General features: G+C 54.1%; 11 protein-coding genes across 11 annotated transcripts; 5 read left to right on the forward strand and 6 right to left on the reverse strand.

The window, feature by feature from the left end:
- Positions 1-461: 461 nt before the first annotated feature.
- Positions 462-1,484, forward strand: AB675_7293 (uncharacterized protein; the record flags this gene model as incomplete). Its single annotated transcript, XM_018147648.1, has 2 exons — positions 462-1,244; positions 1,299-1,484. 2 exons carry the CDS (start codon positions 462-464, stop codon positions 1,482-1,484), a joined length of 969 nt encoding a protein of 322 aa, XP_017996205.1.
- Positions 1,485-1,635: 151 nt separating this feature from the next.
- Positions 1,636-2,756, reverse strand: AB675_7294 (putative NADP-dependent mannitol dehydrogenase; the record flags this gene model as incomplete). Its single annotated transcript, XM_018147649.1, has 2 exons — positions 1,636-2,496; positions 2,646-2,756. 2 exons carry the CDS (start codon positions 2,754-2,756, stop codon positions 1,636-1,638), a joined length of 972 nt encoding a protein of 323 aa, XP_017996325.1.
- A 617-nt stretch (positions 2,757-3,373) lies between these two features.
- Positions 3,374-4,459, reverse strand: AB675_7295 (uncharacterized protein; the record flags this gene model as incomplete). The annotated part of the gene is made up of 2 exons (XM_018147650.1): positions 3,374-4,153; positions 4,268-4,459. The coding sequence occupies 2 exons, from the start codon at positions 4,457-4,459 to the stop codon at positions 3,374-3,376; spliced, it is 972 nt and encodes a 323-aa protein (XP_017996236.1).
- Positions 4,460-4,718: 259 nt separating this feature from the next.
- AB675_7296 (uncharacterized protein) lies at positions 4,719-5,840 on the forward strand (the record flags this gene model as incomplete). Its single annotated transcript, XM_018147651.1, has 3 exons — positions 4,719-4,757; positions 4,810-5,643; positions 5,697-5,840. 3 exons carry the CDS (start codon positions 4,719-4,721, stop codon positions 5,838-5,840), a joined length of 1,017 nt encoding a protein of 338 aa, XP_017996259.1.
- A 2,209-nt stretch (positions 5,841-8,049) lies between these two features.
- Positions 8,050-9,669, forward strand: AB675_7297 (uncharacterized protein; the record flags this gene model as incomplete). Its single annotated transcript, XM_018147652.1, has 1 exon — positions 8,050-9,669. One exon carries the CDS (start codon positions 8,050-8,052, stop codon positions 9,667-9,669), a length of 1,620 nt encoding a protein of 539 aa, XP_017996301.1.
- Positions 9,670-10,067: 398 nt separating this feature from the next.
- On the reverse strand, positions 10,068-10,943 carry AB675_7298 (uncharacterized protein; the record flags this gene model as incomplete). The annotated part of the gene is made up of 2 exons (XM_018147653.1): positions 10,068-10,199; positions 10,251-10,943. The coding sequence occupies 2 exons, from the start codon at positions 10,941-10,943 to the stop codon at positions 10,068-10,070; spliced, it is 825 nt and encodes a 274-aa protein (XP_017996298.1).
- A 582-nt stretch (positions 10,944-11,525) lies between these two features.
- Positions 11,526-12,356, reverse strand: AB675_7299 (uncharacterized protein; the record flags this gene model as incomplete). Its single annotated transcript, XM_018147654.1, has 3 exons — positions 11,526-11,657; positions 11,712-12,231; positions 12,274-12,356. 3 exons carry the CDS (start codon positions 12,354-12,356, stop codon positions 11,526-11,528), a joined length of 735 nt encoding a protein of 244 aa, XP_017996215.1.
- Positions 12,357-12,943: 587 nt separating this feature from the next.
- On the reverse strand, positions 12,944-13,616 carry AB675_7300 (uncharacterized protein; the record flags this gene model as incomplete). The annotated part of the gene is made up of 3 exons (XM_018147657.1): positions 12,944-13,072; positions 13,126-13,324; positions 13,366-13,616. The coding sequence occupies 3 exons, from the start codon at positions 13,614-13,616 to the stop codon at positions 12,944-12,946; spliced, it is 579 nt and encodes a 192-aa protein (XP_017996308.1).
- A 1,099-nt stretch (positions 13,617-14,715) lies between these two features.
- AB675_7301 (NmrA-like family domain-containing protein 1) lies at positions 14,716-15,660 on the forward strand (the record flags this gene model as incomplete). The annotated part of the gene is made up of 1 exon (XM_018147658.1): positions 14,716-15,660. One exon carries the CDS (start codon positions 14,716-14,718, stop codon positions 15,658-15,660), a length of 945 nt encoding a protein of 314 aa, XP_017996226.1.
- A 2,363-nt stretch (positions 15,661-18,023) lies between these two features.
- On the forward strand, positions 18,024-18,929 carry AB675_7302 (uncharacterized protein; the record flags this gene model as incomplete). Its single annotated transcript, XM_018147659.1, has 2 exons — positions 18,024-18,770; positions 18,822-18,929. The coding sequence occupies 2 exons, from the start codon at positions 18,024-18,026 to the stop codon at positions 18,927-18,929; spliced, it is 855 nt and encodes a 284-aa protein (XP_017996273.1).
- A 379-nt stretch (positions 18,930-19,308) lies between these two features.
- Positions 19,309-25,178, reverse strand: AB675_7303 (uncharacterized protein; the record flags this gene model as incomplete). The annotated part of the gene is made up of 2 exons (XM_018147660.1): positions 19,309-20,364; positions 20,415-25,178. 2 exons carry the CDS (start codon positions 25,176-25,178, stop codon positions 19,309-19,311), a joined length of 5,820 nt encoding a protein of 1,939 aa, XP_017996329.1.
- Between the last annotated feature and the right edge of the window lie 394 nt (positions 25,179-25,572).

A 25,572-nucleotide genomic window follows, 5' to 3' on the forward strand; every position in this document is an offset into this window, starting at 1 on the left:
GCCTGTTGATATAGGTATGAATCGACCAACACGGGATGAAAGTGCTCAGTAAGTTATGCAGACAGCATGTGTCTTTGTTGTTGACATTGGCTCTAAACCCCCTTAGCGAGATACTCGATCAGGCACACAAAGGGTAGTGAGGTTAAGTTGCGCTGTACCAGTGGCTGCGTTATGAAACAGTAGGTTGCCCTCAGTCTTGCCCCTTTTTTGTGAAGAGTGAAGCTCATATATTGGCAGTGAAGGATTGATGGCTCTTATGTTGCACGACACGTTGACTTGGCAGTTCACACTGCCTGTGATGACTGCCCCTGCTCGTCACTGCTGCATATCAGCCTGCATTGTTAGCCATCTTAAGAATGGCGACTTCTCTAGTGTTCGCTTCGTCCTCATCCCAATCTATTCCACAAAGCATTATCCAAGAGAGCCTTGACTGACGCTCAAACACACCTCGTGACCTCACAATGTCACAACGCTATACGTCCGACGGTCGCTCTGAGCACGTCGTCAACAACAATCTAAGACTTGAGCTCACAATATGGCCTGCTAGTCCATTTCGACTCCTGGACTTGCCAACTGAGGTCCGAGGACTGATCTACCAATCCGTCTTCCAAGACATGGTGATCAAGCACGTTGGTGGTATAAGCAATTCAAGGTTACTCTGGCCAGGCATCGCGATCTTGTTCGTCTCAAGATTGTGTTTCGAGGAGGCGAGGCCCATCCTGCTTACCACGGCAACTTTCTACGTCGATCCAGACCGCCTCAGCCGCCCGGCAGCCAGCTTTCAAGGCATGAGCTTCCTGCGAGCCATATCGACCGACGTCGTGCTTAGTCCTGTCGAGCTCAGAACCGTGAAGCACGTCAGTATCGATACGGATTCCGGCAGGAACAAGAATGGGGACAGCCTACCGGGTCTACTGACTTCACTGCCTAACCTCGAGAGCGCGGTACTGCATCAGCCATGGATCCCATCATTCATCAGAGCCATTACAGGTGTGGAGCCCGCCGGAGATGGAGCGTTCGAGTTGCACCCGGAGAATTTAGACGACATCCGAAGCTTCATCGAGGACGCTATCGCGCAAGGAGCGCTCGCCTACGTGAGTGCGCCTTGGTCGCACGACTACGCCTACAGCTTGGTGCGAATCTGGCACTCCTCTGGTAGGCGCTTCGCCCCGATCTTAGTGCTTCGGCTACAGTGCTACCACAAGTTGGACATTCTTCCGCGCATCTCGAGACATTACCACTTCGTGAGTGCGCCTCCAGCAAGTTTTTTGAAACGGCCTGAACTGACCCAAATACAGGATATCGGACTGAACTTAAAGACCAGATTCGTGACGCTCACATACCTGGAGGACAAGGGGATTCTTCCATCTAGACTATCGAGACACCCCACCGGTCCGCCACAGCATTCTTTCATGCTTAGCGAAACTGCCGTTGAGGCTTTCATCGCGTCCGCTTGCGCGGCGAACAAGCGCCAGACCGACTGAAAAGCGAGCAATGACCCCATCGTCCTGATCTGGGGAAGAATTGAGCCTGCACCCCAGGAGATGAAGGCGCAACAGTACAGACCTACGACCGGGAGTGCCTCGCACTGGTATCAAAATGGAAGTGTGTCGGAACTGGATCCGTATGCTGGACTTAAGCAATAGGAAGCTCAGCCGTATCCATAGATAGAGCACCCTCAATACCAGATCTCTCCTCGTCAAGATTGAGAGCGAAATCCACCAACCGCGTTCCCCTGAATCCTATGTCCCTGTCATGTCCTTCAGACGGCCCCCACTCATGCAAAGTATAGCCGCCATCAACCAAAACATCACTTCCAGTCGCAAAACCACCCGCACTACTCGCCAACCATAAATACACCGCCTTCAACTCCTTGACATCTCCCTGCCTTCCCAAGACCGCCATGCGATGCGCCTCATCCTTGACGTTCTCGCTTGCACCCATGTTCGTGTTGAAGAAGCCAGGGCTGACCACATTGACCCTGGCGAACTCTCTCCATTCCCGCGCCAAGCTTTTGCCGAGGTGCGTCACGGCGGCTTTGCTGGCGTTGTAGATCGGCTGGTCGATCGGAACGTTGACGACATGTGCGCTGATGGAAGACGTGAGAATCAAGGACCCGGAGCCTTGACGCTTGAAGACCTCGCCGACAAACTTCGCGCAGTAGACCACGCCGTCGAGGTTGACGGACATGACCTGGCGATACTCGTCGATGGTCATGTCGAGAAGAGGTTTGGAGATGGCGGTGCCGGCGTTGGCGACGAAGACATCGATTCTGTCACCGAAGTCTTTGAGGACGGTCTGGATGCCTTTCTGGACGGCTGAGGGGTCTTCGACGGAGACTTGGTAGGCGATGGCTTTGATAGAGTATTGCTTGGCGAGCTCTTCGGCTCTGGTGTGGGCCGATTTGTTGGAGTTGTACCAGAGGGCCAAGTTGCAGCCTGCTTCGGCGTAGGCTTCGGCAACGGCGAGGCCGATGCCTGCGGCGGCGCCTGTGACCTGTGTTGCGATAGTAGCGTCAGTAGTGAGGCTTCCGAGTGGGTTGACATTTCAGTAAATATGGATTGGGAGAAGGAGGGACCGGAAGGGAAGTAGCTGTGACAGAGTCCAGAGACTGTTTCGCTGACCCCGACATGGCTGAGACTCACGATTGCGACCTTGCCGTCGAGACGGAGCTGCTCAAAGACGGAATTTGAGATCGGTGGACATGGCTTCGGTGGGCGGGGTTGCGAGAGGGAATCCTCCAGGCTCATCGACATCTTGACACAGGTCGGGTTTTGTAGATTCGGCGGGTCGAGCTCGTTATCAAGGAGGTTCTTATGGCCGTGCGTTGTGCGCACTGCAGCGGGCACCCGCTGAAAGTGAATGACTGTCCGCGAAGTGAAGTCGTTTTTGATGGGGCCTGTCGACGATCTGGTGCGTCACTTGAATGAGCTTCACGAGCACGCCGGCCGTTTGACCTGACGATGGAGTCCAGAGCACTCAGTTCATTCACCGCTGTACGATGCAGAACAAGTCGCAGCACGCAACCTCGAAGGTAAGTTGGCCATCGAATTAGGCAATGCTGCGGTGGTGGAGGTCGTGACGTTCTTCAGCTACGGATGCGCACAAATGCCAATGGCGATCTGAGGGATCTTTAGCGTAAGATCACAACATCGTTCCTGTTCTCAACCAGCGACAATGAAGCATCTCTGACCTTGCCAGCATCGTGCAAACCTTTGTCACTCGATCTCAAAGGCGTCGTATCCATCGTCGACTGCCCAGACCAACAAGTGACGCCGAAACCCGAGTCCCGCATGTGTTTAAGAACCAAGTCCTGAGCAGAACGAGCTCTAGTCGTCGTCATGATGTTTGAGTCTGTTGTACCAACCCGACATCAACCCCTAGCGTCATCTGGAGCATCAGCACTGCCTTCGACTGCAATATCGTCCTCCAATTCACCGCCTACTTCCACTCCGTCTCCGTCTTCCATTTCGTCGTCACTGGCTTCACCACCGGAAGAGTTCTGCCACTCGCTCGTGCCGGAGCTGCCGTAGAAACCAGTTCCATTGCTACTCTCGGAACCTGGCTCGCTTTCATCGGAATCACGAGGAATCGCTTGCTTTGCTCTGGTCAAAGACTCGCCCAGGTGAACAATGAGGTCTAGCGCTGCAGTGGGATGCTCAGCCATGAGCTTCATAATGTCTTCATTAGTCTTGGCGGCCTCCATACGGGTCGTGAGTGCCTGCTCATGGGGTTCCCCGTTCGTGAGTATTGGATCAGTCGACGTGTGTTGAAGCTCCCACAAAGACGACCATGGCAGGTCGAGACTGGTGATCTCGTGTCGGAACCAATGCATGATGGGGCCCTGACCGTACACTGTTGTGGGCAGAGTGGCAATTCGAAAGAAACTCTTGATGCGTGATCCCATCGAAATGGAAGAGCTTTCAATACTGCGGATGGCGTCGATGATCGAGATGCTCAGGTGTGGGAGCTCATACATATCTGCAAGAATGAGCAGATCCAGTAAGTGGCCCTGATAGAGGTCTCCTGAGCCGGGCTCGGACTTGTCGGGCGATGGGACGTGTCTGAGATCTGACGTGTATAGGTAGCCGAGCATGCTTTTCAACACACTCGGATCATGGTCATCCATCTTGATGTTTCGTGAGTGTTGCTCCTATTTGACAGGTTAGTCCAGGGCAATATTGGGTATCGCAGCAGATGTGAAAGGCCCTTGGCGAACGCAACATGCTGTCGCAGTCACTTCTGTGCTGAGGATGCCGTAACTCACCAGGAAGCCACCATCGCAGCAACGTTCGAAGAATTGCCATCGTGACGCCAATACACCGCGATGCACCTTTAATTCCTGGCCATTACATGTGATCGTAAGGTCAGAGTAGAGGCCGCTGTCGAACCAGTCGGGCACGGATACATCATTGTCAATGAAGCGGGATTCGTCAGCTTCCGCCTCGAAGAGAGCCATGTCGAACGCGAGACTTCTGCGGCAAGCTGGCACGGATCAAAAGAGGATCCAACGGGCATGCTCGATTGCAGGCTGCAAAGGATATATCAGGGTGGCTTCTCAAGTGACGTTCAACCTTTGTCACAGCACAGCAACGTGACTCTCACATTGGTGCCTGCGCTAGCGCTATCGATACACAAACCTGTGAAGTTGGTGACCATGGCTACTTCTTTGGACTGCTCTGTGCCTTTCAGAGATATTTGATGCGCCATACGACATCATGCCACACAAAGACAGCAAAACGCCACTGGCAATGTGGGTGAGAACTTCGTTTCCCGCCGTTGTGGGTACTTCTGATCGAAGTATGTCAGCCAGGAAGCCCAAAGTCCGCCTGCCATGGCAGCTGCCGCCGATACATCAACTCGGTGCGCGCCCCAAGAAGGCGAAACTACATTCCCTTCAAGAGACGATTTCCCTTTCTTCTTCTCCCAGCAGAAGTGCGCGACACGATTTATCGCTACATCTTCTGGGGCACTCAACTGGCAAGAGTAGAATGCATCGACAGGTACCACATTTCGGCTCTGTGCTTGGATAACGCTGGCGGCTGGCGAAAAGGCACGAACATGGGACTTCGAGCACCATACACAGCGATCCTCTTCGTATCGAAGCTCTGTCTGCAGGAAGCGCGTTTTCGCCTCTTCTCTGAGGCACGTCTCCGCATCAACAACGGAACCGTGGGACTGTCTAGTAGTCCAGGACTTCCGCTCACAATTGCGCCAAGAGATCTGATCTCCTACAGACTCAGTGCGAACGCGGAAGAGTTCGAGACGCTAAGTCATGTGTCTCTGGTCCTCGATTATCGCCGGGGTCACGGTCTGGCGACAATATGCTCCTTGGTCGCATCGATGCCGAATTGGACATCTGTGGCGATGCACGTTGGACCTCTTCGCGTTGGCGGGAATGCTGGAGACTCCTGGTATGTCCACAACAACTCTGAAGGCTTCTGGTACACCGACGACGCTATTCCGACAGCCAGTCAGATTACGACCCTCGCAAGCGCAGTCGGACGCTCCTTTGAGCAGTTTTCGCCTTCTGGTCTTGTCGCTACCGCTTGGAAGACGATAACTGAGCGTAGCGGAACGATGGTCGTGGCATATGATGTCGCCGGAAGGACCGAGGGTCATGCTCAGGCAGACTACACATGGGTCAGTCTTTCCTAGATCGATCTGACTAGCTTTGCTAATCATGGCCATTCCAGTTAGTCACAGTCGACATGAAGTCTCGAGCCATCAATGTCCAGCTCAAGGAGAGAAGTATGCCAGGCCAGGACATCTCGCCAGGTTCTGATATTGCTCAAGTCTCCACAGAGGCTGTCGCGAGGCTCTCTCACCCGAGCCATTGAGTACTGGCAACACATTCAGCCATGTTCATCGAAGCTGCGACTTGATCAGCGCATGGACCAAGCCTGACGTCTGACGTCAACAACATTCTGCAGACAGGCGGTCAACCTGCGAGTTGGGCATCGCACCTGCGCCGCCTGCCGCCGTAACGACGAATAGTCGAAGAATCATGAAGGCCACGATGCGATGACGCTATTACTGCTGAAGACTGGAAGGGGTATCAGATATGCATCGTCGTGGATCATACTTCTTCTGGTCTACCATTTCCGGGGGCTCGAAGCTTCGAGCTGCGTGCGAACCTGTGGGTTCTGTTTGCGTCTTTGGATATTGGCTTTCATCGTGGTCCACCAGCGTCTTCCAGACGAGACTCGGACTGAGCTGGCACGAGGCTTACAGGCCATGCACCATGCAGCGACAACGCCATAAATTGAACTTAGTGTCCTTGTGAGTGACGTGTAACGATTTCCCTTCTTCCGTTCCACGTCTCCCATATATATCAGCTTTGAAGCGATAGACACCACATTGATCTGTTCGGGGCATCTCGCCCCCGGCACTGCTGTTGGATGATCTCTCAGACCAACCAGCATATGCCAATCCTTGGGCGCAAGGCGTCCGGCGGTACGCTATGCCAGTGTGCCATCACTGCCGTTTTGGGAGAGGGAATGTTTACTCGCTGACTCAGCAGACCCTGCCAAGCCGGCAGGATCTGAAGCTGCCCAGGTGTGTTCGCTCTTTGTCGATTTCTTAAATTTTTGGGATACCTACCTTGGCATCGCTCGCTATCTGCATGCCGGCTCGCGCATAATGATACTTGCCGCTCAAGCTGTGGAGAGGTAACCAGAAAATGGAATCAGATGGCTACTGCGCCATCTCATCTAATGTTGAGGAAGCTCGTCGATTCACAATGTCTGTGGACTCATCGTTATCCCAAACTATCGGAGCCTCGCTATCCATAGATGAGCCCACTCGAATCCATATGGTAATAAGCAGGTCCATTACTTGTACTAGCATCGAGACCTGGATATTATCGGCGTGATCGAGTGAGCGATCGATGGTTTTAACTTCCTCGATGTACGGTCTGCCAGTGTTGCGCACGCACACGAGGTCTCTGTCAACGACAGGTTGATCCACTGGCCACCGAACATGGACCACTACGATCTGGTTCAGTACTCAGACTAAGATCGAATCGCACGCCATCGATCGTATGCAGCTGGAACAGTGCACCTCGCCGAGTCTGGCTGATGTTGTCCGACCTGTCATGCGTCAGGCACGACATTGTGGATGAAAGGGCGCGCATTCGCGATGCGAGTAGGACACTTCTCCCGGCAACGTGTGACCGATGCATGAGATAGCGTCTCGGACCGCCTCTCGTATGCCTTCGATAGTCGCAAGCGCACGAAGGTGTGCGAAGTTGCCGCTGCGCGCTCTACGCTGTGGCTGCCACGTTTTCGTGGCTGCTGCAAAGTGCGAGCCCAAATGTACGGATGCAGAGAACACGACCTCCGTCGGGCTGCCTGTGAATTTTGCTCGGATTGAAACCCGGTCCAGTCAGGTTCGTACCGTTTTCCTGGGTACCTTGATACTTCGGGGTCAGGCCAAGAGATGCTCCGCACTTCTGGCTTGCTTACGGCCAAGCGAGTAAGACGCCTTATTGGACATTACTAAATTCAGCAAGTCCTCAAAACTGCCGTATGCCTGATTTTCCGGCCCCGACGGCCAATGGCATCGTCTGAAATTGTTTGGCAGCTGCAACAGCCCTCGAGCACGTATCTGCACTAACATGGCAGGGACTTTCCGCACCGAACGAGCAGCACTCAAGAGCAAGTCAGCTTCGTCGTATTTCTAACCAGCAATCAACATCCCTGCCCTGCGGATATCGTTTATTCTGAGATTGCGTACACGGCCGGCATGTCTCGACCAAGCCACTTGGCTCGAAACGAGAAACACCTTCAGCCAGTCTGCATTAAGATGAAGTAATGTTTGTCCGACAGTCTTACTTCAGCCTCGCCCCGACCCTTGATGTGTAACTAATCATCCAATGTACGGACCAGCCACTGTCATCCGTAGGGCAATGCCGTTTGACATGTCCTATTTCTATCACTCAGCTCGCCGAATGGCTGACAGGGATGCCTCAGCTTTCCGAAATACTTATATCAAGCATCATCTGATCCCAGACAGACTACCATCGACTTCCTCATGTCCTACTCAACCATGTCACACCAAGCTGCTCACCCAAAGGCTCAGCCTCACAAGGCTACTCACGCCAGGACAGCACAGCCTCACACAGCTGCCCATGTCCCGGCAGCACAGCCACTGTTCAACGTCGCTGTCCCAACTTCATTCCGCATCGAAGCTGTCGATGCGAAGGCCGAGCAGACTGCCGGTCATGCGACGCGAGCAGCCCTCCGGAAGGCTCGTGGACTTCCAGACAACGTCTCCCTGCTTCATCCCGACAAGCCGAAGTTTCCTTCCGAGTTTGTTGCTCAGCCAGTCCCACAGCCTGGTCCACAGCAACCACTTCAGCCGACTCCGACCACGAATGAGACTTCGACCGGCGTCGAGCCAGGCTCTCTTGGCATCGCTTTGTCAAAGTTCGTAGGCGAGTTCCAGGGTAACGGTTTCAACTCGATTCTCAGACCGCAGAACGGCCCGAATGGTCAGGGTACGAGCGACAATCTGCTTGAGCTCAACTTCACTCATGAAACCTTGACCTTCCTGGCCGAGGATGTGCTTGGGGACATTCCCAACAGAGGATCTCAACTACAGCCTGACATCAACCTCCGAGGCATCCCTTATACTCAGCGGATCAAGGATCTCGCCAATGGAGAGACTGGAAAAGGAGATCTTCCCATCGATACTGCCCCAGCTATTCATTTCGAGCAAGGTCTTTTCGTCCGTACCCCAGCACTTATCCCGTGGAAGGACAACACCTTCACCGCCAAAGTGGACACACCCATCTTACCCGCTACCGTCTCACGCATGGCATCGATCCCTCACGGGACCACGATCAACGCACAAGCTCTCGACCCGACAACGGTCACCCCCGGCGCTCCAGTATTCCAGAACCTCGATGTTCAGAACACCTTCCCTTTCAGCCTCGACAAGACTCCCGCAGATGCCGCAGACCCCTCCTTCTTTCCCCAACTCCAGTTCAAGACCGACGTCACCAAGGACCGCATCCCGCTAGATCTCCGCAAGTTCGACACCGCCGGCACCATCAACGAAGCCCAATTCAAGAACCCCGAGAACTACCTCAAGGACAACAACGACAAGAAGACCATCAAAGAGCACATCACCTTCACGGTCGACACTCAACCCCAAATCGCCCTCTGGGGCGGCGGCACCGACAACGTCGCTCACCTCGCTGAGCATGAGGTCACTGACCCTACCACAGGCGAGGTCGAGACCAACGACGCCTCGAAGCCCCTGGCTGACGGCACCGTGCTCTCCACCGCCAACGCCAACGCCATCCACGTAGCCTGCAAATACTGGATCTCCAGCGTCGAGGAGACAATCACCATCCCGGTCTTCGACAAGGCTACCCTGCCGCGCATCAATCAAGATCCGGCGAAGAAGGACGACTTTGCGAACATTGTCTGGCCAGTCGTTAGTCCTACGAAAATCGATGGTGTTGGCCAGCCGGACTTCCAGATCACCTTAGACAAGAATGATACGGAGTTCCAGGCGAAGGTGCTGTATACGCAGATTCAGTACGCGCAGACTGTGATGCTGGATTTCAATACGCTGAGGTGGCCGCATGTTTCGGTCAATTCGTTGGTGCCGTCTACGCCGGTGATCATTGCTACTGAGGCGGACTTTACGCGTGTTTGAGTACGAGGCAGTGAGTTTCCTAGCGGCGTCAACGACACTGCAGTAAGCTATAGGACGCTGTAGTCTATCATAGTCACGAATTGAATGATCAATGAAAGCATCTGGTGCAGAACTATCATTTCGTTGCAGTCGCAAATCTATCAATGGCCAAAACATGCCTTGTGCGGTCTCCGCAGTGACCTCGGTTTCTGCGTGAGACGGGGTCGAGCAGTATGTCGCTTGAGCAGTCGGGCCCTGAAGTAGTCAAGGCAGCCCACAGACTCGTGCCAGGGGATAACGGTGCAGCGCAGCCAGTACCGTATCGCTCAGCAATGACGAGGTGCATTCTGCCCTAGACATCGCTCGCTGTCGGACTCCTCAGCAGACTGAGAGGACTCTGAGAGTCGTGCATAGTCGTGTCAAAAGTATTCCGTTTCCAATATCTCAGTGATTCGGGCTTTGATGCCGACAAGGCTGAATTTGTAATCGAGGTCGAGAGTACTGTCGTTGATGAGTGACATCGTCTCGGTCGCGAAATTCGTCCGCGCAGTCTAGAGTGTGAGTTAGAAGAGTCGGCTTCGGATGCTGGGAAGAGTACGTACCCAAGACTTCCTCGCTCTGTAATCTGGACGACACATCGACGGGCTTGTTGGGTCTGGCTTCGGTTCCCTGAGTACCACTTTTGAAACCAGAATCAGGTCAAATCGAGCATTCGCGGCCATCCAGTAAGACAGGATCGCCAACATGTCTCCGTCATAGAGATCTGAAGCCTTCCCTGTGTCATGCCTGCCACAGAGCCGATCAAATGTGTTCGCATATTGTTGAATCGCTCCAAAGCCCAGTCTGGGAGGGACTCCCTTGTGCTCTCGGAAGTAGTATGTGCGGTAGTCCACGTGGTAGGGGTAGTGACCCGAGGCCGCCAGCCGTAGCGTGTTGACTTCGAGCGTGCGAAGACTGCTCATGGATGGCAACAGCATCCCCATTCTACAGAGCTCTCCCGGACAGAGCTCGAGGTGTTGCAACCGAGGCAAGGCCAATGCGCTGAAGTACATCAGACCCTTGATGTACAATCTCTCGAACGCCTCAGGGACGAATATGGTAGATACCGCTAGCAGCATCGGTTGGCTCTCGGCATGAATGAGCTTATTGGCAAGGATGATGTTGTAGTTATTCCTGTCGCTGATCGAGCCGCGCCTATAGAATCTAGGCTGCCATTGAAAGACTTGGCTCCTGAACAGCCAGCGGTAGATCATTCGGCGCACCTCTTCGGGCAGGTCGAGCAAGGAGTAGACCATGATGGCGCATCAAGTGAGAGCTGATGTCGCGTTGATTGAGTCGCCTTATTCCTCTAGGTGAGTCGGACGCCTGCGTCGAACGTATCGCGTCGGGTGGACAGTCTCCGATCTTACAATGCTGAGATGCCGATAAGATTCGTGCCGCGGAGGCTCTTGAGGAATCCGACCCGTGAGCGTGTTGGGTACTGCAACACGTGTCACCCAGGCAACGAAGAGCGCGGTCTACTTGCCCGTGGGTGATGGCAGGAAGATGCATCGGCGAGAGAGGCAGTGTGTCGGCGAAGGCGTGTGAGCGGTAGCAGGCGGCAGTCACACGCGGCGCTTGTAGTTCGATGTGGACAATGGGACCAGCGTGCATGCCTGGACGGATTGGACTGGGTTAAGTCGATGCTGGTAGAGTTAGCTTCGTTAGCAGATTCACGTGAAGTACCTCGGCCAGTCCAAGTGGTTAAGTGAAATGCAGGCATCAATTTGATCTCGTGATTCAAGTGAAGGTTTGGTCCCTCTCGTTGGCGTTGTTGATCTCCCCAAAAAGGCATTCCGCCCACCAGGAGGACGCTGCCATGCCTTCCATCCACAGACTCAATACTCCTTCTCCGCCACCAGCTGCCTGATTCGTGCCATGATACCAGGGAGTTGAACCACATGCTCCAATTCCTCCGTAGAGTCTCTAGTCAGTGTCATCGTTTCGGTCGAGTAGTTCGTTCGCGCAATCTATGATGAAGACGTTAGGGCGGCCCTCATCACGGGCGAGGGCTAAGCACTTACCCAGACCTCAGCTTGAAATGGCTTCTCGTCGTTGATTTTGCGCAGGACGACCCCTGAGACCAAGATCAAATCGTATTGAGTGTTCGCAGTCAACCAATAATAGAAGACTGCCAGTAGACCCTCGTCATAGAAGTCCGGCCCTTGCAAGCTTACGCCCTTGCCACATAGTCGGTCGCGGTCTCGTCTGATTGAGTCCAGATCGTTGGTGGTGAGCTGAAAGCCATCTGCAGTGTGAGGGGTGTAGAAGTTGAAATCAAGATCTGTGTCATCATTTGCATTGATCTCGAGCGTGCGCAGACTTCTGGCATGTGGCAGGATCACGCCGGCGCGCTTCAGCGCGTCTCCGTGGAATCGTAGTTGTAGGTACCTGATCTCGGGCAAGACGGTGGTGCTGAAGTATGGCGCGCCTTTGACGAATGAGTGTATGAGTTGGTCCGAAGCATCGACCGTCGCCTCCTCGACAAGCCATCGGTGACTTTCGAGATGGATTTGCCTGTTCGTCAAGAGGATGTCGACGACACTGGCATCGCGGAGGTCTCCATGGCGGTAGGCGGCCGGGAACTAGCGGACAACCTCGCCTCGAATGAAGTAGCGGTAGACGAGCTGTCGCACATGCCAAGGCAAGTCTCGCAGGAAGTGCGGCATGATGGAATTTGAAGTGCTGGGGAGGACTTCGGGGCGAGATTGACGATACTAGAGAATTGATGCAGGTGGAATGAACGCGAGCTGCATCAAAGGATGAAGTTGAAGTTCCGGCGCGCGGGTCACGTGAGCCGTTTGATTGCGCGCTAAGAGTGCCTCAGGTATCGGTCAGCTCGCATCCAGTTACTCAACCTCAAGTGAAACATGGAAAGAGCTTGTTGAGAGTCATACTACAGAGCTGCTGAAGAGCTGGCATTCCCGACGTCGAGGGCCGGTCCAGACGGCTCATCAAAGAGGATTTAGCTGATGTCCAGTGAGAATCGCTTCCCATTTGCTTTGACCAAGCTGGTTCTCCATGTTATGCTGTCGTTCTGAGCTCGGGTGACCAATTGCTCCCTTGTACGCTGGGGCTAGGACATCGAGTATGTCGCAGAGGCTGTCCAGTAGCATTGCTGTCCGTGCGTTATGCGAACATTCCGATTCTTTCCCGTCCCCAGACATGCCGCCCACCACACAACAAACCCGAACCACCTAAAGATCCTTGGCCCAGCATAAACATGCTCCGAATGATCGACTTGAGACAAAGTGCCTCAGTCCTCTCCCGCCACAATCTTCTTGATCCGTGCTCTGATACCAGTATGCCAAATCACATGATCAAGGGTCCCAGTCTTGTCTTTGAAGAGCAACATCTCCTTGGTCGCGAAGTTGATCTTTGCGTTCTACAGCGTGGTCAGCGACACGGCTCTCGGAGCTATGGAGGAAGAGGCCTCACCCAAGCAACAACTGGAACAAGATCATCGCTCAAATTCAGAACGGTGACTTTCGATTCCAATATCAAGTCGTGGCGAAGGTTGTCCTTCAACCAGTACGAAAGCATTGCTAACATGTTGGGCTCGTAGGCCAACGTGTCGTCCTCGTCGAAATCCTCGTGGCAGAGTCTTCGCTGATACGGACCATATTCGTCGCGACCTCTGCCACAGAGCCAGTCGCGGTGGGCCTGGATCAGACGGACTGCTCCCGGGTCAAGCTTGTTGTCTTTTTTGGACGCCCGGAGTCGAAGAGGAGCTCGAACCAGTACTTGAAGTAGGCCGCATCAAGTGTAGTGATCTCCAACGAGCGCAGACTGCGGCATGACGGCAGGATTGCGCCAAGATTTCTGGTCTCTTCGGCGTGAAGACGCAGATGGCGGACCTCTGGCGCAATCGAAGCGTTGACGAACAGAGCGTTGTCGACAAAAGACCGGAAATGCATGGTAAGATTCATTGTAGACACTTTGAGCAACAGTGTTCAACTCTCGGTGTAGATCAACTCGTTGACGAGAAGGACATCGAGGTCCTTGACCGGTCTGTCGCCGCACCGGTAGTTGACGTCAGGGTTCCATCGGAGCTTGGGCTGACCAAAGATCAGCATGAAGACCACCTTGCGTACCTCTGGAGGTAGGCTAAGGAGTGTCTGACTCATAGTATTGTATTTTGAGAGGGTGTGTAACGTGCACTGAGCGTCCAAGGAACAGGGTACTAGGTACGTAGCAACACAGCCAGCGTGGCCTTGGCACTTGGGTCAAGTGAGCTATCTCAAGTGAAGCAGAGTGAACAGAAAGTGTCAAGTTGGAAGCCAGACTAAGTGAAGACTTTCAGGTCGTGCAGTCACTGTCTTCCTCAGATGACAGGTATGTCCCTGAGTGCTGCCAATCGCCCAGGCCATGGCAGCAACTGGGCGTTGGTCCAGATGATTGCAGATTGCAGTCTGTGGGCGCCTGCCATTATGATTGCCAACATGAGCCTTGATGAGGAGTCGCAGCGTCGTGTGGGAAGTCGATGACAGAGTTCATTTGGCCGATGTCACCTTTGGCAAGGCGTGACGACTACCTAGGTAGTCCGCATGTATGTGTCGTAGAGCGCGTCGTCCTATGCTGCACAGCTCAGGACGTATGCAATGGAATACGCTGTCAATCGACGAAAAGTGCGACTTTGGCAATTCCCCTCGTAGTTGTACGGAACTCATTCGAGTTCTACACTGAATCTGTGTCCCGCTAATCGTCGTTTCATGGCGTAGTCATATAACTTCCTATTGGCTGACGACTACCCTAGCTTGGCTCACGGAACTCCGTGGACTCGTAGGACAGGATTGCTCAGGCTTGCTCTGTAATCGTTTGTGCATGTCATGGAATTCAAGGATCACATACGACTTCGGGAGGATCGCAACTCTGTACGGCACCGGAGAACAGTGATATATCAGTCATGGCCAGTCTTCGTGATCTCGACCACGGGACACAAAGAACATCAGTACTCTATTCTAGGGAGCCGGCCTTCTGGCCTTGACCATCTACGAAACAGGTATCAAGACTTGAGCTCGAGCCACAATGACGAAGACTCTCGCGGTCCTCGGCGCGACAGGCCACCAAGGCGGCTCTGTGATCAACAACCTCCTGGCTGACCCTGAGCTGTCCCACCAGTACTCCATTCGCGCCATCACCCGGAACACAGCCTCCAGCAAAGCCGTTGCTCTGAGCAAGCAAAGGGTCGAGGTAGTCCAAGCCAACACCAATGACCCAACCTCTTTGGCCCGGGCCTTCTCCGGCGCAGACTACCTCTTCCTAGTCACCACGCCTGCCCTCGGACCAGACGCCATGGCTACTGAAATGGCCACGATCAAGTCCATCGCCGACACCGCTGTTGCCAGTGGCGTGCAGTATATCATCTTTAGCACACTTCCCAACTACAGCGCCATCTCGGGCGGCAAGTATACCGCTGTGACGCCTTTTGATGCGAAGGCTCTGGGCGAGGAGTACATCCGATCCCTTCCGGTCAAGTCTGCGTTCTGGTGCGGAGGCTACTTCATGGAGAACTGGCATGAGCAGCCCTTCCTGCTTCCGAAGCCTAGTGCTAGAGACGATGGATCGTATGTTATGCAGCGCAACGTGCCAGGAACAGTGCGCATTCCTTACGTTGCCGCTACTGAGGATTGTGGGAAGTCCGTGAATGCGATCCTTGCGGAGCCGGAGAAGTATGCGGGCGAGGTGTTTCATGCTGCGGTTGCGACGTACTCGTTGGAGGAGCTGGCAGCGATCCTATCGAAGGCCACCGGGAAGACGGTGCGATATGAGCAGGTCAGTGACGAGGAGTTTTCAGAGCAGGTGCCCATGTGGCAGGAAGTATTTGTGCAGATCTACAAGTTCAAGGAGGGGTTTGGTGGCTACTTCGGGCCTGGCACCGAAGAGAAGGTGCAATGGGCGAAGGAGAGGGTCAGGGGCAGATTGACGACGCTGGAAGAGTATCTGGAGGCATATCCAGTTGTCTCGCAGTAGTGGTGGGTATATGTGCCTGCTTCAATCATATTTCTACCTTGATGCCAGGATGCTCTGTTCAGCCTCGCTCTCTATCCTGGGTGATGCTTCTTCTCCTGTTGTTTCGATTTCGGTGTAAGCAGAGGCTGTCCTACGGGGTCATATGGCCTTGCTCTGTCGTTACCAACAAGTCATCTGTTCGATCTGCCCCGAACGGCCTCTGTATGCCTAGCCGGCTCCGTATACTCTGCATGCTCGACGGAACATCGGCCACAGCGATATAGCCACTCTCCCGCCAATGGCCATGTACATCAGTGCACCGCATCATACCGGTAGTCAGATCAACAGAACAATCCATGCAGGCGCCGCTCGTGAAACGCCAAGCCCCGTGGTAGGCCTGCCGGAACATGTTGAAGTAGACGAGGACGGAAACGCCTCTTTCCCGACATACTTGCACAAGTTTCAGGTCGTCGTGTAGTAGACTGAATCGTTGGGGTGGATAGCAGTCCGCGAAGCGTCCTCCGTTAAGCCGTGGTAAGAAAATAATCATGTCGTCCTGGAGCTGTCGCAGGCCCGCTTCTGTCGGCATTAGATCGCGATCCAGATTTGATGCTCCAACCAGATTGATATGATCGTAGGAAGAAGAGGTCAAAGTGACACTCTTAACACTCGGCATTCTGGCCAAGTGGAAAGTAAGACCAGCTGCTTCAGTCATGCCCGCAGAGACGTGTTGAACGGATGGCAAGACGGCCCGTTGATACGTGTCGTTGGCTGCTGTAGATGATGCTTCGGACGTGAGACTGCTGACATTGATGAGAGTGGTGCGGAAGAAGAGCGGTCTGGCTTCGGCATAGAACGACCTGCAGGTCAGGAGTAGGCCTAGGCATGATAATTTGCTGCGTTATTCTCATCCCGCCAACTCGCTCTTTTGACGGTCCAGCGGACGTTGCCTTCAAGAACGAAGCAAAAGATGAGTTGTCTCACCTCGAGTGGGAGGGCGTAGAGGTTTGGTTGAGCGACTGTCGCTTGAGGGATGGACTGGTCATCCTGTGTCGACGACGTTGATGCGTCCATGATTGTTAATGTTATCATCGGATTATCGAGGTCTCCGCTCGTCGTTGCTGACTTTTGTGCTGCCATGGTTGTCAATTGCACGATGAGTGGTTGTTGCTAGCAATGATGGGTGCCGAATGCCAGCCCGGAGACAGTTTTCTAACAAGATTACGGCAAGGTACTCAAGGTACTTGACTCGTGTTGACCTTTTGGTGTGGGCTGACTGTGGGCATGGCACCTACCGCGCTTCCGTTCAGCTCACCTGTATTGTAAACTCTAAGCATAAAATGCCACGTGGAAGGCTGCAAAACCTTCTTGAGCAAAGAGATGGAGGCGGTAGCGGCTTCGCATGCAACGTGTACGAAGCTGAAGTAGGGATATAGACATCATTGCGATACAATAGGTCTCGTACAGCATCGTCACATGGTGCTGATCCAGCGATCCAGCGACATGAACTTCGGAAGTAGGTAAACTGGACGCGATGGCATTGTTGATTTCATTCAGTCTGCGCGATTGGCATTATGTTGACAGTGCGGCAAGTAGCGGGAGCCAATCGCTCCAATTAATGTATTACAGTGGCTGAAGCAGTCTTGGGGAGCATGTTGCACATAAAGTGCTACGTTCCATTTTGGGCATCCCGATTGCTGAACCTGGTTTAGCGTTGCACGTCTTGGCAGTGCCTTCTATCATTTTGTTCCTCTCCATCCTATCTGTAGACTTGTGTTATACAAGCACAATAACATGAATGACGGATGTGTTACACACTACACACCTATTATGCCTCGCGAAGAGAGTGCAGCGATTAATCACAATCAGTCGTATCCTTTCCGGGTCCATGCTTCATTGTAGCTGATTGCTATGTCCTTCTCCTTGTATGGAAGCCTCCATTGTATGCATCTGCAGTCTCATCAGCTCATCAAAGTCATTCTTTGCTCTGCACTGATCTTCTGAGTCAGCTTCATCGGCGCTCAGTCGTAGGCTGAACCCGAATTAGATCCGCCTTCGTTGTCTCGCAGTTGACAATTGGCGACATATCAGTGGGTCTCGACGACGGTCTGCGTGTAAGAAGGCCCGAAAACGAACTCTCAAAACACTGCGAGGCAGAGTGGAGTCACTGCGACCGAATCTCAAGTCAATGCGAGGCATAATATGAGTGAAGAGTGCTCTGTTTGACGAATTTGTATTAGTGCAGACGAATCTAGTTGCTGGGGACGGCTGTGTACCTACTTAAATATGCCGTCGATCGCCTTCTCTCCGAAGTTTCAACTTCAAAATACCATTACAGACTTCCGAGAGCTCCTTTCAGAGTACGTCGTACTGGTCGGAGCGTAATGGACGGTCTCGACACGCCTTTTCGATTCCTGGATCTCCCCGAGGAGATCCGCATGGTCGTCTACGCCTTCCTCTTCGCTCAGTGCCTCCTTGTCTGGGATAGCCCATTCGTCCAATCATACACCTACCTACATGGGACCCGGCAGCCACGCTCTGTCAGAACTGTCCCTCAGTGGTTCTCGATCCTTCTTGCCTCCAAGGCCGTCTCCCAAGAAGCCAAGAACATGCTCTTCAAGCAAGCCAATTACCGTATGAAGATCGAAGAGCATATGCTATACCGCAGACTACCAGACAAAAGCATCGAGTGGAGTGACATCCTCAACAATCTCAACAAGTACATGCCATCAGAGTTCTTGAGTACTGTTGCGCCACACATCAAGCGCTTCATCATCGGGAAAAGCCAGCAGTGGAGTCTTGAGAACCTATACTATGACAAGAATCCGCCACTCGCTCTGCTCACTCATCTCCCGGGTCTGAAAGTGCTCGAGGTCACGTCCACTGCCCAATTCCACATCACATTGCAGGGCAACAAGAACATGTCCGAGCTATGTGTGCTGACCGATGATGGAAAGGTAGCGCTCGCCCCATTGCTCGAGAATCGTATACAGAACTCCACATTCTCGTTGGGAGTGTCGGTGGGGAGGCGCCTCGCGCGGCAATGCAGAGCCAGAGGATGCGCATTGAAGATCTACATCCATTTCTTCCGAATGCGTGCTGTCAAAGGCAGAATGGTCCAGCCCAACGAAGTACGTCCTAACATACCAGCATCGCAATGGGTAGAAGCTAACATAACCCAGTACGCGCACATCGATCTTGCCCGCGGCCTCCTTTACTACGCAGACTCGAAGGGCAACATGCACGCTGGCGACTACTTCCGTTGCTTGGACTTTGGTCGCAGCGACTAGCTGGGAGTGCGGGATACCGGGCACACGCCATGAGATTAGGGAGAGGGAGCGGGAGCTAAGAATCAACGTGCGTTTGGTTCGCTATCGGTACATCAAGGGCAAGGGGTTCTTTCGACCGTCTGAGGTAAGCGATTGTATGCTATGCAAGTCGTGAATGCAGAACCAACAAGAGGGATGACACGAACACCGTGAAAGCAGCTGTACTTCCAGGAGCATTCAGCGGAGCCTTGGGTACCAGCAGGCAGCATAGTCCAGGACGAGGCAGCTATGGAAGCCTCTGGATGCAACTTGTCAGCTACTCTCAGTATGAAAAACATCCATTGAATATCTCACATCGACAGTATTCCATGCCATGTTACGCAGTTATATTCACGATCCCTCAATCATAATCTCTCTCCCGCCTCCCACCGCCATCCAACCAATCCCTCGCCCGTCTAAAACTCCCACTCAACCCCCTTCCCCGCGCCTTCGGCTCCTTATACGCCTCAATCCCCGAATACCCACCTCGTGCCTGCTGCCGCGCATACTGCTGCTCATGCGGGTTATTCGCCCACGCATTCGCACTATGCCGATCGTTACCACCTCCGCCCGCCCCAGAGAAGTTCCCGATGATGCCATTGCCCCGTAGCGGCCCTCGCTGCATCGGTGGCACCTGATCCGCCACGGCAGGCGGCAAGCTCGCGCCGCCAGGCCCAATCCCGAGTAAGCGTTCCTGTTTACTCTGTCTCCGCTGAGGTGGCACGGGTTGTGGGTAGGTCGGCTGGTAGCTGGCGGTTTCTTCGTCGGAGGTGTCGGATTCGTCGGAGCTGTAAAGGGGCTCGTTCCGACTGTGCTGCTGGGGCGGTGGATGCTGGTGCGCGCTGCGTATGCTGGCGGAAGCAGGAGCAGCAGCAGCAGTAGCAGGAGCAGAGGTTCCCAGCTTTGCGCGATTAGCGTGCTGCTGGTGCGATGGCTTCGTGTCTGAGATGGACGACACAGAAGTGCTATCGTCGTCCGATGGTGGTGACTGGATTGGGTAGCTATCGCTCGCGACTCGCCCGTGCTGCGCCAGATGCTGTGCCAGGTGTTGGCGCGGAACTTGCGGTGGCAGCTGCTGTGCGTGAGCATTGAGACCTTCAGTCCCAGGCGTGGGGCGCGGTGCAGCCATTGTGACGTGCTGTTGCTGACGGGTCTGCTGCGCCTGTGGTTGCTGTGGCTGGGTCTGTTGAGCAGCGGCAGAAGCGGCGCGTTGTCGTCCACCAATCGTCACCTGTCGATTGTTGCTCGGCGCGATGGAGATCTGCTTCGCTCCTTGGGCTTGAGCGATCGGGATGCGCTGGCTTGTGTGGTATGAAGGTGGCTGATTCGTCGTGTCGTAAAGAGCATCGTGGGTCTCGGGCATTTGCATCCTTCGTGATGGAGCAGGGTTTTGCTGATGGACTTGGACTGGGGGATGCTGTGGTGGTGGGAAGCGATTCGGATCGTAAGCGCTTGGCCGCGAGGTACCGGTGCTGATGAGTGACGCTGGACAGGTTGTTGTTGAGCTTGTGGAGGCTGATTGAAACCTGCTGCACCTTGTCCATTGGGCGGCTGATTCTCGATGTCGGATTCTTCGTCGCTGTACAGTTCGTCCTGCTTTCGTCGTCGACTGCCGAAGAGGCCAAACATCCGACGAGGCTGGGCCTGCTGCTGAGAACGTTGCTGCTGCGGGTCAGTGTGCTCATCGTCCGTGTACGGCTCTGAATCACTGTGATCCTGACCCCAGTTTCCTTGACCTTGCTTTGCAGCACCACGATTGTCACCGCTGCGACCGCTGAACATACGTCCAAGCAGTGGACCCTTCTTCTCGACAACAGGAGTATTCGGCAGCTTCTCGCGGTCAGATGAGCCGTCGTACCATAGTGCAGGTACAAGAAGTCGATAAGGCGTGGTGATGCCAGCTGGGTCTTTCTGGTTTACTTCGACGTTCAGTACGACATCGAGACCACCCTCAAGGTTAATGGTATCGTTGACATCAATCTCGTTGCCCTCAGCATCAATCGCTGGAACATTGCCTTTCCTGGCGGCTTTCTCAGACAGGTTCGTTGGACGACGAAGGATACCAGGCCGCACAGGAGCTGGAGCTCGGTCGACAGACTGTGATCTTGATATTGAGTCCTGAGAGTCGACCGATGACCTCCGCCCGGTCAAGCTGAAGGTGCGACCCAAGAAGCCTCTCTTGGCAGGTTGCGAGCCATCATAGGATGCGGAACGTTGTGGGATACCTTCTTGCGGAAATGCTGATGGAGGTGGGCGTCTTTTGCTGAGCTTCCGAAACATATTTGCCGGCTCTTGGGTAAAGGAGAAGCGCCGCTTCGGTGGCTCGCGGTCCTGATCAAGCGAGAAATCGTCTATTTCGTCTTCGTTGGAGTTGACAGATGGAGTCAGTGTACTGACAGGAGATGCTGGTGGCGTCGATCCAGGAGCATATGTTCGTATCGAGCACCAATTTCGGCGAGGCAGAAGATGTGTGTTGTTGCGTTTTCTCCTGTCGACGTCGTGTGTGAACATCGGGATCATGTCTTCTTCGGTGTACTTGTTGAGCGTGTGCACCTTGTTGCGCTTGTTGAGTATGTCAGCCATGATGTCGGGTGGCGGAGTGTTGACGATAGCAGATGAGATGACATTAGGCATGTATCGATGGTCGTGATCTTTCGGGATCTTCAGCTTCGGATTGGATCGAAATTGGCCTACAGCAGCGAGGTGCACATCACCTCCAAGAATGGTGATACGAACAGACTTCTCAGCTGCGAGATCCTGAAGGTCTGTGATCAAGTCATTCCGCTCTGACTTGTGGTGACTCGCTGTCCAGTGATCGTCGAGATCATCCAGAATCTCCACGCCGCCATCAAACTTATTCAAGAAGCCGGTTTTCATGACGCCCATTCGGTTGAGTGCCTTCAACGGGTCCATAGCTCGACTTGTGAGCACGTTCTCGAGCCAAACGAGTCGTGGGTAGGCGATTGGCACACCAAGCAGAACAAGCAGATGCTTGGTCTCGCCTTCAATGATCTCCTGCCTGCACCGCTCGAGAAGGTTATCAAACGTGCGGATGCTGAGAATCTCGTCGCGCATACGCTCAGTCCGACAGTCGATGCCCAAGAAAGCAATTTCTTTGCCCATGTGCATGAACACACTTCGGCTGGGTTGGTGGATGTATGGACCTGGCTCATGCCCGAGGATCCAACTTGGCTCGTGCGCAGCTGTCTCTTCTGGTACACTTTGGTGCTGGAAGAGCATGTAGTACTTGAATGCGACATTGCCGACACCAGAGAAGACTGGCGTCTTCATGAAGTGGTCCGGGTAGGAGCCGAACCCATCGATGATGTCGTGATCGTCCCAAATATTCACCATCGGAATCTGGCTGTTGGCCATGCTAAAGAGACCCTGCGAGAACCACATACAGTATCTGTTGAGATAAAAAGTTTCCAGTTCCTCCTGCATATCCTTTGTGAAAGGCGCGTTGTGCTTGTGTGTCGGATTTCTGATCTTCAGCCACTCTCCAAACAACTGTGTCTCGGTCGTGCAGCGATCGTTGTATATTTGATCACCTCCTCCGATCATGACATGGAAAGGTCGAGTTTGATGCACATTGAGCACGTCTCTCCAGAGAGGATCTGGGCCGGAGAACTGGTTGGGATTGACAGACAAGCTGAACCCGTTGCAGCTGTGGAACATAATGTTCATTGACTGACCCCGAGCAGGAACCCAGAAGCCGGAAGACGCTCCTCGATTGATGCGGTACGAAACGTGTTGCTGCACGTCGCTGAGCTCGACCTCGATGTTGAAGCGCCAGAACGTGACATCGCGGTCCGGATCCGCGTATAGTCTCGCAGCTGCAACTTCTTGATACTTGCCAACGGATTCACCGTCTTGATCAGTGCTTCGATCATTTGTAAGAGCTGTTGTTTTGCCTGCATGACCGTTGGTGTCGAGCAGACTGGGAGAGCTCTCGTAAAGTCCTTCGTCGTTCTCAATCGTGGAAAGATCTCTTTCCTCCTGCAGATGATCTACTGGACGCACGTATAGCGGCCTGCCAATTCTGGACATTTTCGTTAGGCCAGCAATCGGGTCCACGTATTCCTGCGCAAGGTCACCTCCGATCTTTTCAGGAGGCGGAGGCAGTAGGTTCTTGGGATGTGACCATAGTCTCAATGTTGGTGGCGTGTTGTAGTCCGAATGTGTGTCCTGCGTGACGATCATGACACTGCCACGCCAAACTTCCCCAGTCACTTGACCTGCTTCGTCCTTGATACGTTTCGCGCCCAGGTATCGAAGCAATGGCCCACAACGCATGAACAGCCTTGGTCGAAATTCAGCTCGAGAGTTATCGATGATGTCGCCCGGCCGAGTGCTTGTCGCGAACGAGGCGGAAGATCGACGACGCCTTCGTTGCTGAGTACCGCCCTCTTCCCACCAAGTTTTGCTCTTGTCCACTGGCTCCACTTGCGGCTTGTCAAGAGCAAAGTCTGCTGAAGTCAAGCGAGCTGTCTTTGCCTCCTTCCACTCGTCCACTGGTCGTTTCGAAAAGATGGGCTCTTTGAATGTCACGCTTGACTTGCTCTGGCGTTTACCGACGGGACGCATCGAAGACATTGGGCTACTGACAGGTGGTGATCCGCCCACTGTACTGCTCGGATCTCGAATCTTCGGAGGCGGTGTCAGTACCTGAGGGATGGTCGTCTCGTCCGAAGGCACAGATCTGTCGTGAGCGCCGAGTGCTGTACCAGTGGCAGGCGTGGCCGCTGCGGGAACAATATGCTGCCTCGTCCTTGAGGTCTGCACGTCTGTTGGCGGAGTCTTTTGCAGTTTCCTGGATCCATTGCGCTGCGGTGTGCCATCAGCTCCTGTCAACCTTGCCAGCGCGGCTTTGTGGGATGCGTTCCGGTCAAGTGGTCTCCTGTCACTATCATCAATGTATCGCGGCTGCTGTTGCTGTTGTCCAGGCAGAGCCCGCTGCTGATCTGATACTGATCGAGGTTGCTGGGTCGGAGCTGAGGCTTGAGGACGTGAGTCCTGGACAACATTCTGCTTTGAAGGGTATGCGACGGGGGAAGGCTCGTAATCGGGCTCGGCAGACGAGTAGTTGAAGCCCTTCTTACCCTCGCCCGATATGCGTCTCACGTCAGGTCGTTGACTCTCGATGGTCGTGCTATGCTGTAGTCTATCACGATGAGTCTGGCTCAAGCCTCTGACCAGGCCGGAATCCTCGATAGTAGGCTGAGGACGTGCGTCATCTCTCGCTTTGATCAGCTCTCGCTGTCGCTTCGTGCCTGCGCGCGTGGGATTTGACACGGCTCGTCTGTCTGCGGGTACATCACCAGCACCGCCGCCAGCTTGTCGCGCTTTGGCTTCTCTCAGCAGCATCTCGGCTTCTTGGACTCTAGCTCTCTTCTCCTCCTTGCTGATATCATTTATGGTGAGTTCCAGCTTCTGCAAAGGTGACCGATCTGGCGCCCACTCCCGGTCTCCAGCGGAGACAGCTCTTGCACTTGACCGGCTCACGGCGGACAGAGGAACTTGCTGGTCTGGTCGCTGTGTAGAACGGGCCGACATAGGCTCCTGCATAGGTGGTCGTCTGGCGGATTGTTGCTGGGTGCGAGGCTCGACTGCGCTTTGGGCCGTCTGCCTCTTTTGTGGCCTACTGCTGTCCTGCAGGTCGTTGGTGACGACACGGAGGCCATCTCGAGGAGAGGCTTGACTGTTTGCGATACCTGCATCTTGCTGCGTAGGAGGCCTCGCTGGGCTTTCGTAAGGCTTTGCGATTCGCTCGACCGTTTGTGGCTGAGATGGAGGCTGGACAGCTCTTCGCGAGGTGTTCATATCGGTCGGCATCGGGCCAGGCTGCTGAGACGACCCTCGAGCCGGGTATCTTCCGTCGCTATCGACGTCCTCGAAAGCTTCCTTCGCGAATGGCCTGCCTTTCGCGCGCTGCGAAAAGCTCCTCTGCGGCGGAGGGCCAGCTACTACAGGCTCTGCCGCGCCCGCGTCCCGGTACGCATTCGGAGGTCCACGAGGAACCTCAGGCGCAAAGGGCATGAAATCGGCAGAATCAAAGACCTGGCCACTCACCCGCCGGGACCGCGAATCTGGATGTGATGTTCGGCGCGATGGTCGACTCATGCCGTCATCGACTGGACCATTGTACCGGGGGTCGCTATGTGGTTGGACGAGGCCATCGAGGGACGGATCATGGTACAAATCGCCTGGGTTCATGGTGGTAGCCGCCATCGTGCCAACTCACTCAAGTCACTTCACGCTGATACGAGCTCGAAGCCGCGGTCGTCGCAAGTGAATGAGCTGGTCAGGCTGGTAAGCGTTCCGTAATCATGCTGCTGTCAGCTTCAATGTTATCGCTTCACGGCTTGCTGAATTGCTAACAGTACTCAAACACAGGTCGAGTCAATATCGCTGAAAATGGAACAGTATGTACACTGAGCAACATGCGCTGGCAAACGAAAAGAGATTCGAGACTCGAAAAAAGCAATCAGATCAGATCGAAATAATCATATTGACAGGAAGGAAAAGCCATCGTCAGGTTGACTTGACGTTTTCCTGATGCATGAATCAATAAAGGTGGCTGGCACATCTTCGCCCGTGTCCACGATGCCTGACTGCGTGGCCA

Source organism: Cyphellophora attinorum (assembly GCF_001299255.1).
Source record: "Cyphellophora attinorum strain CBS 131958 chromosome Unknown Contig32, whole genome shotgun sequence".
Classification (NCBI taxonomy): Eukaryota; Fungi; Ascomycota; class Eurotiomycetes; order Chaetothyriales; family Cyphellophoraceae; genus Cyphellophora; species Cyphellophora attinorum.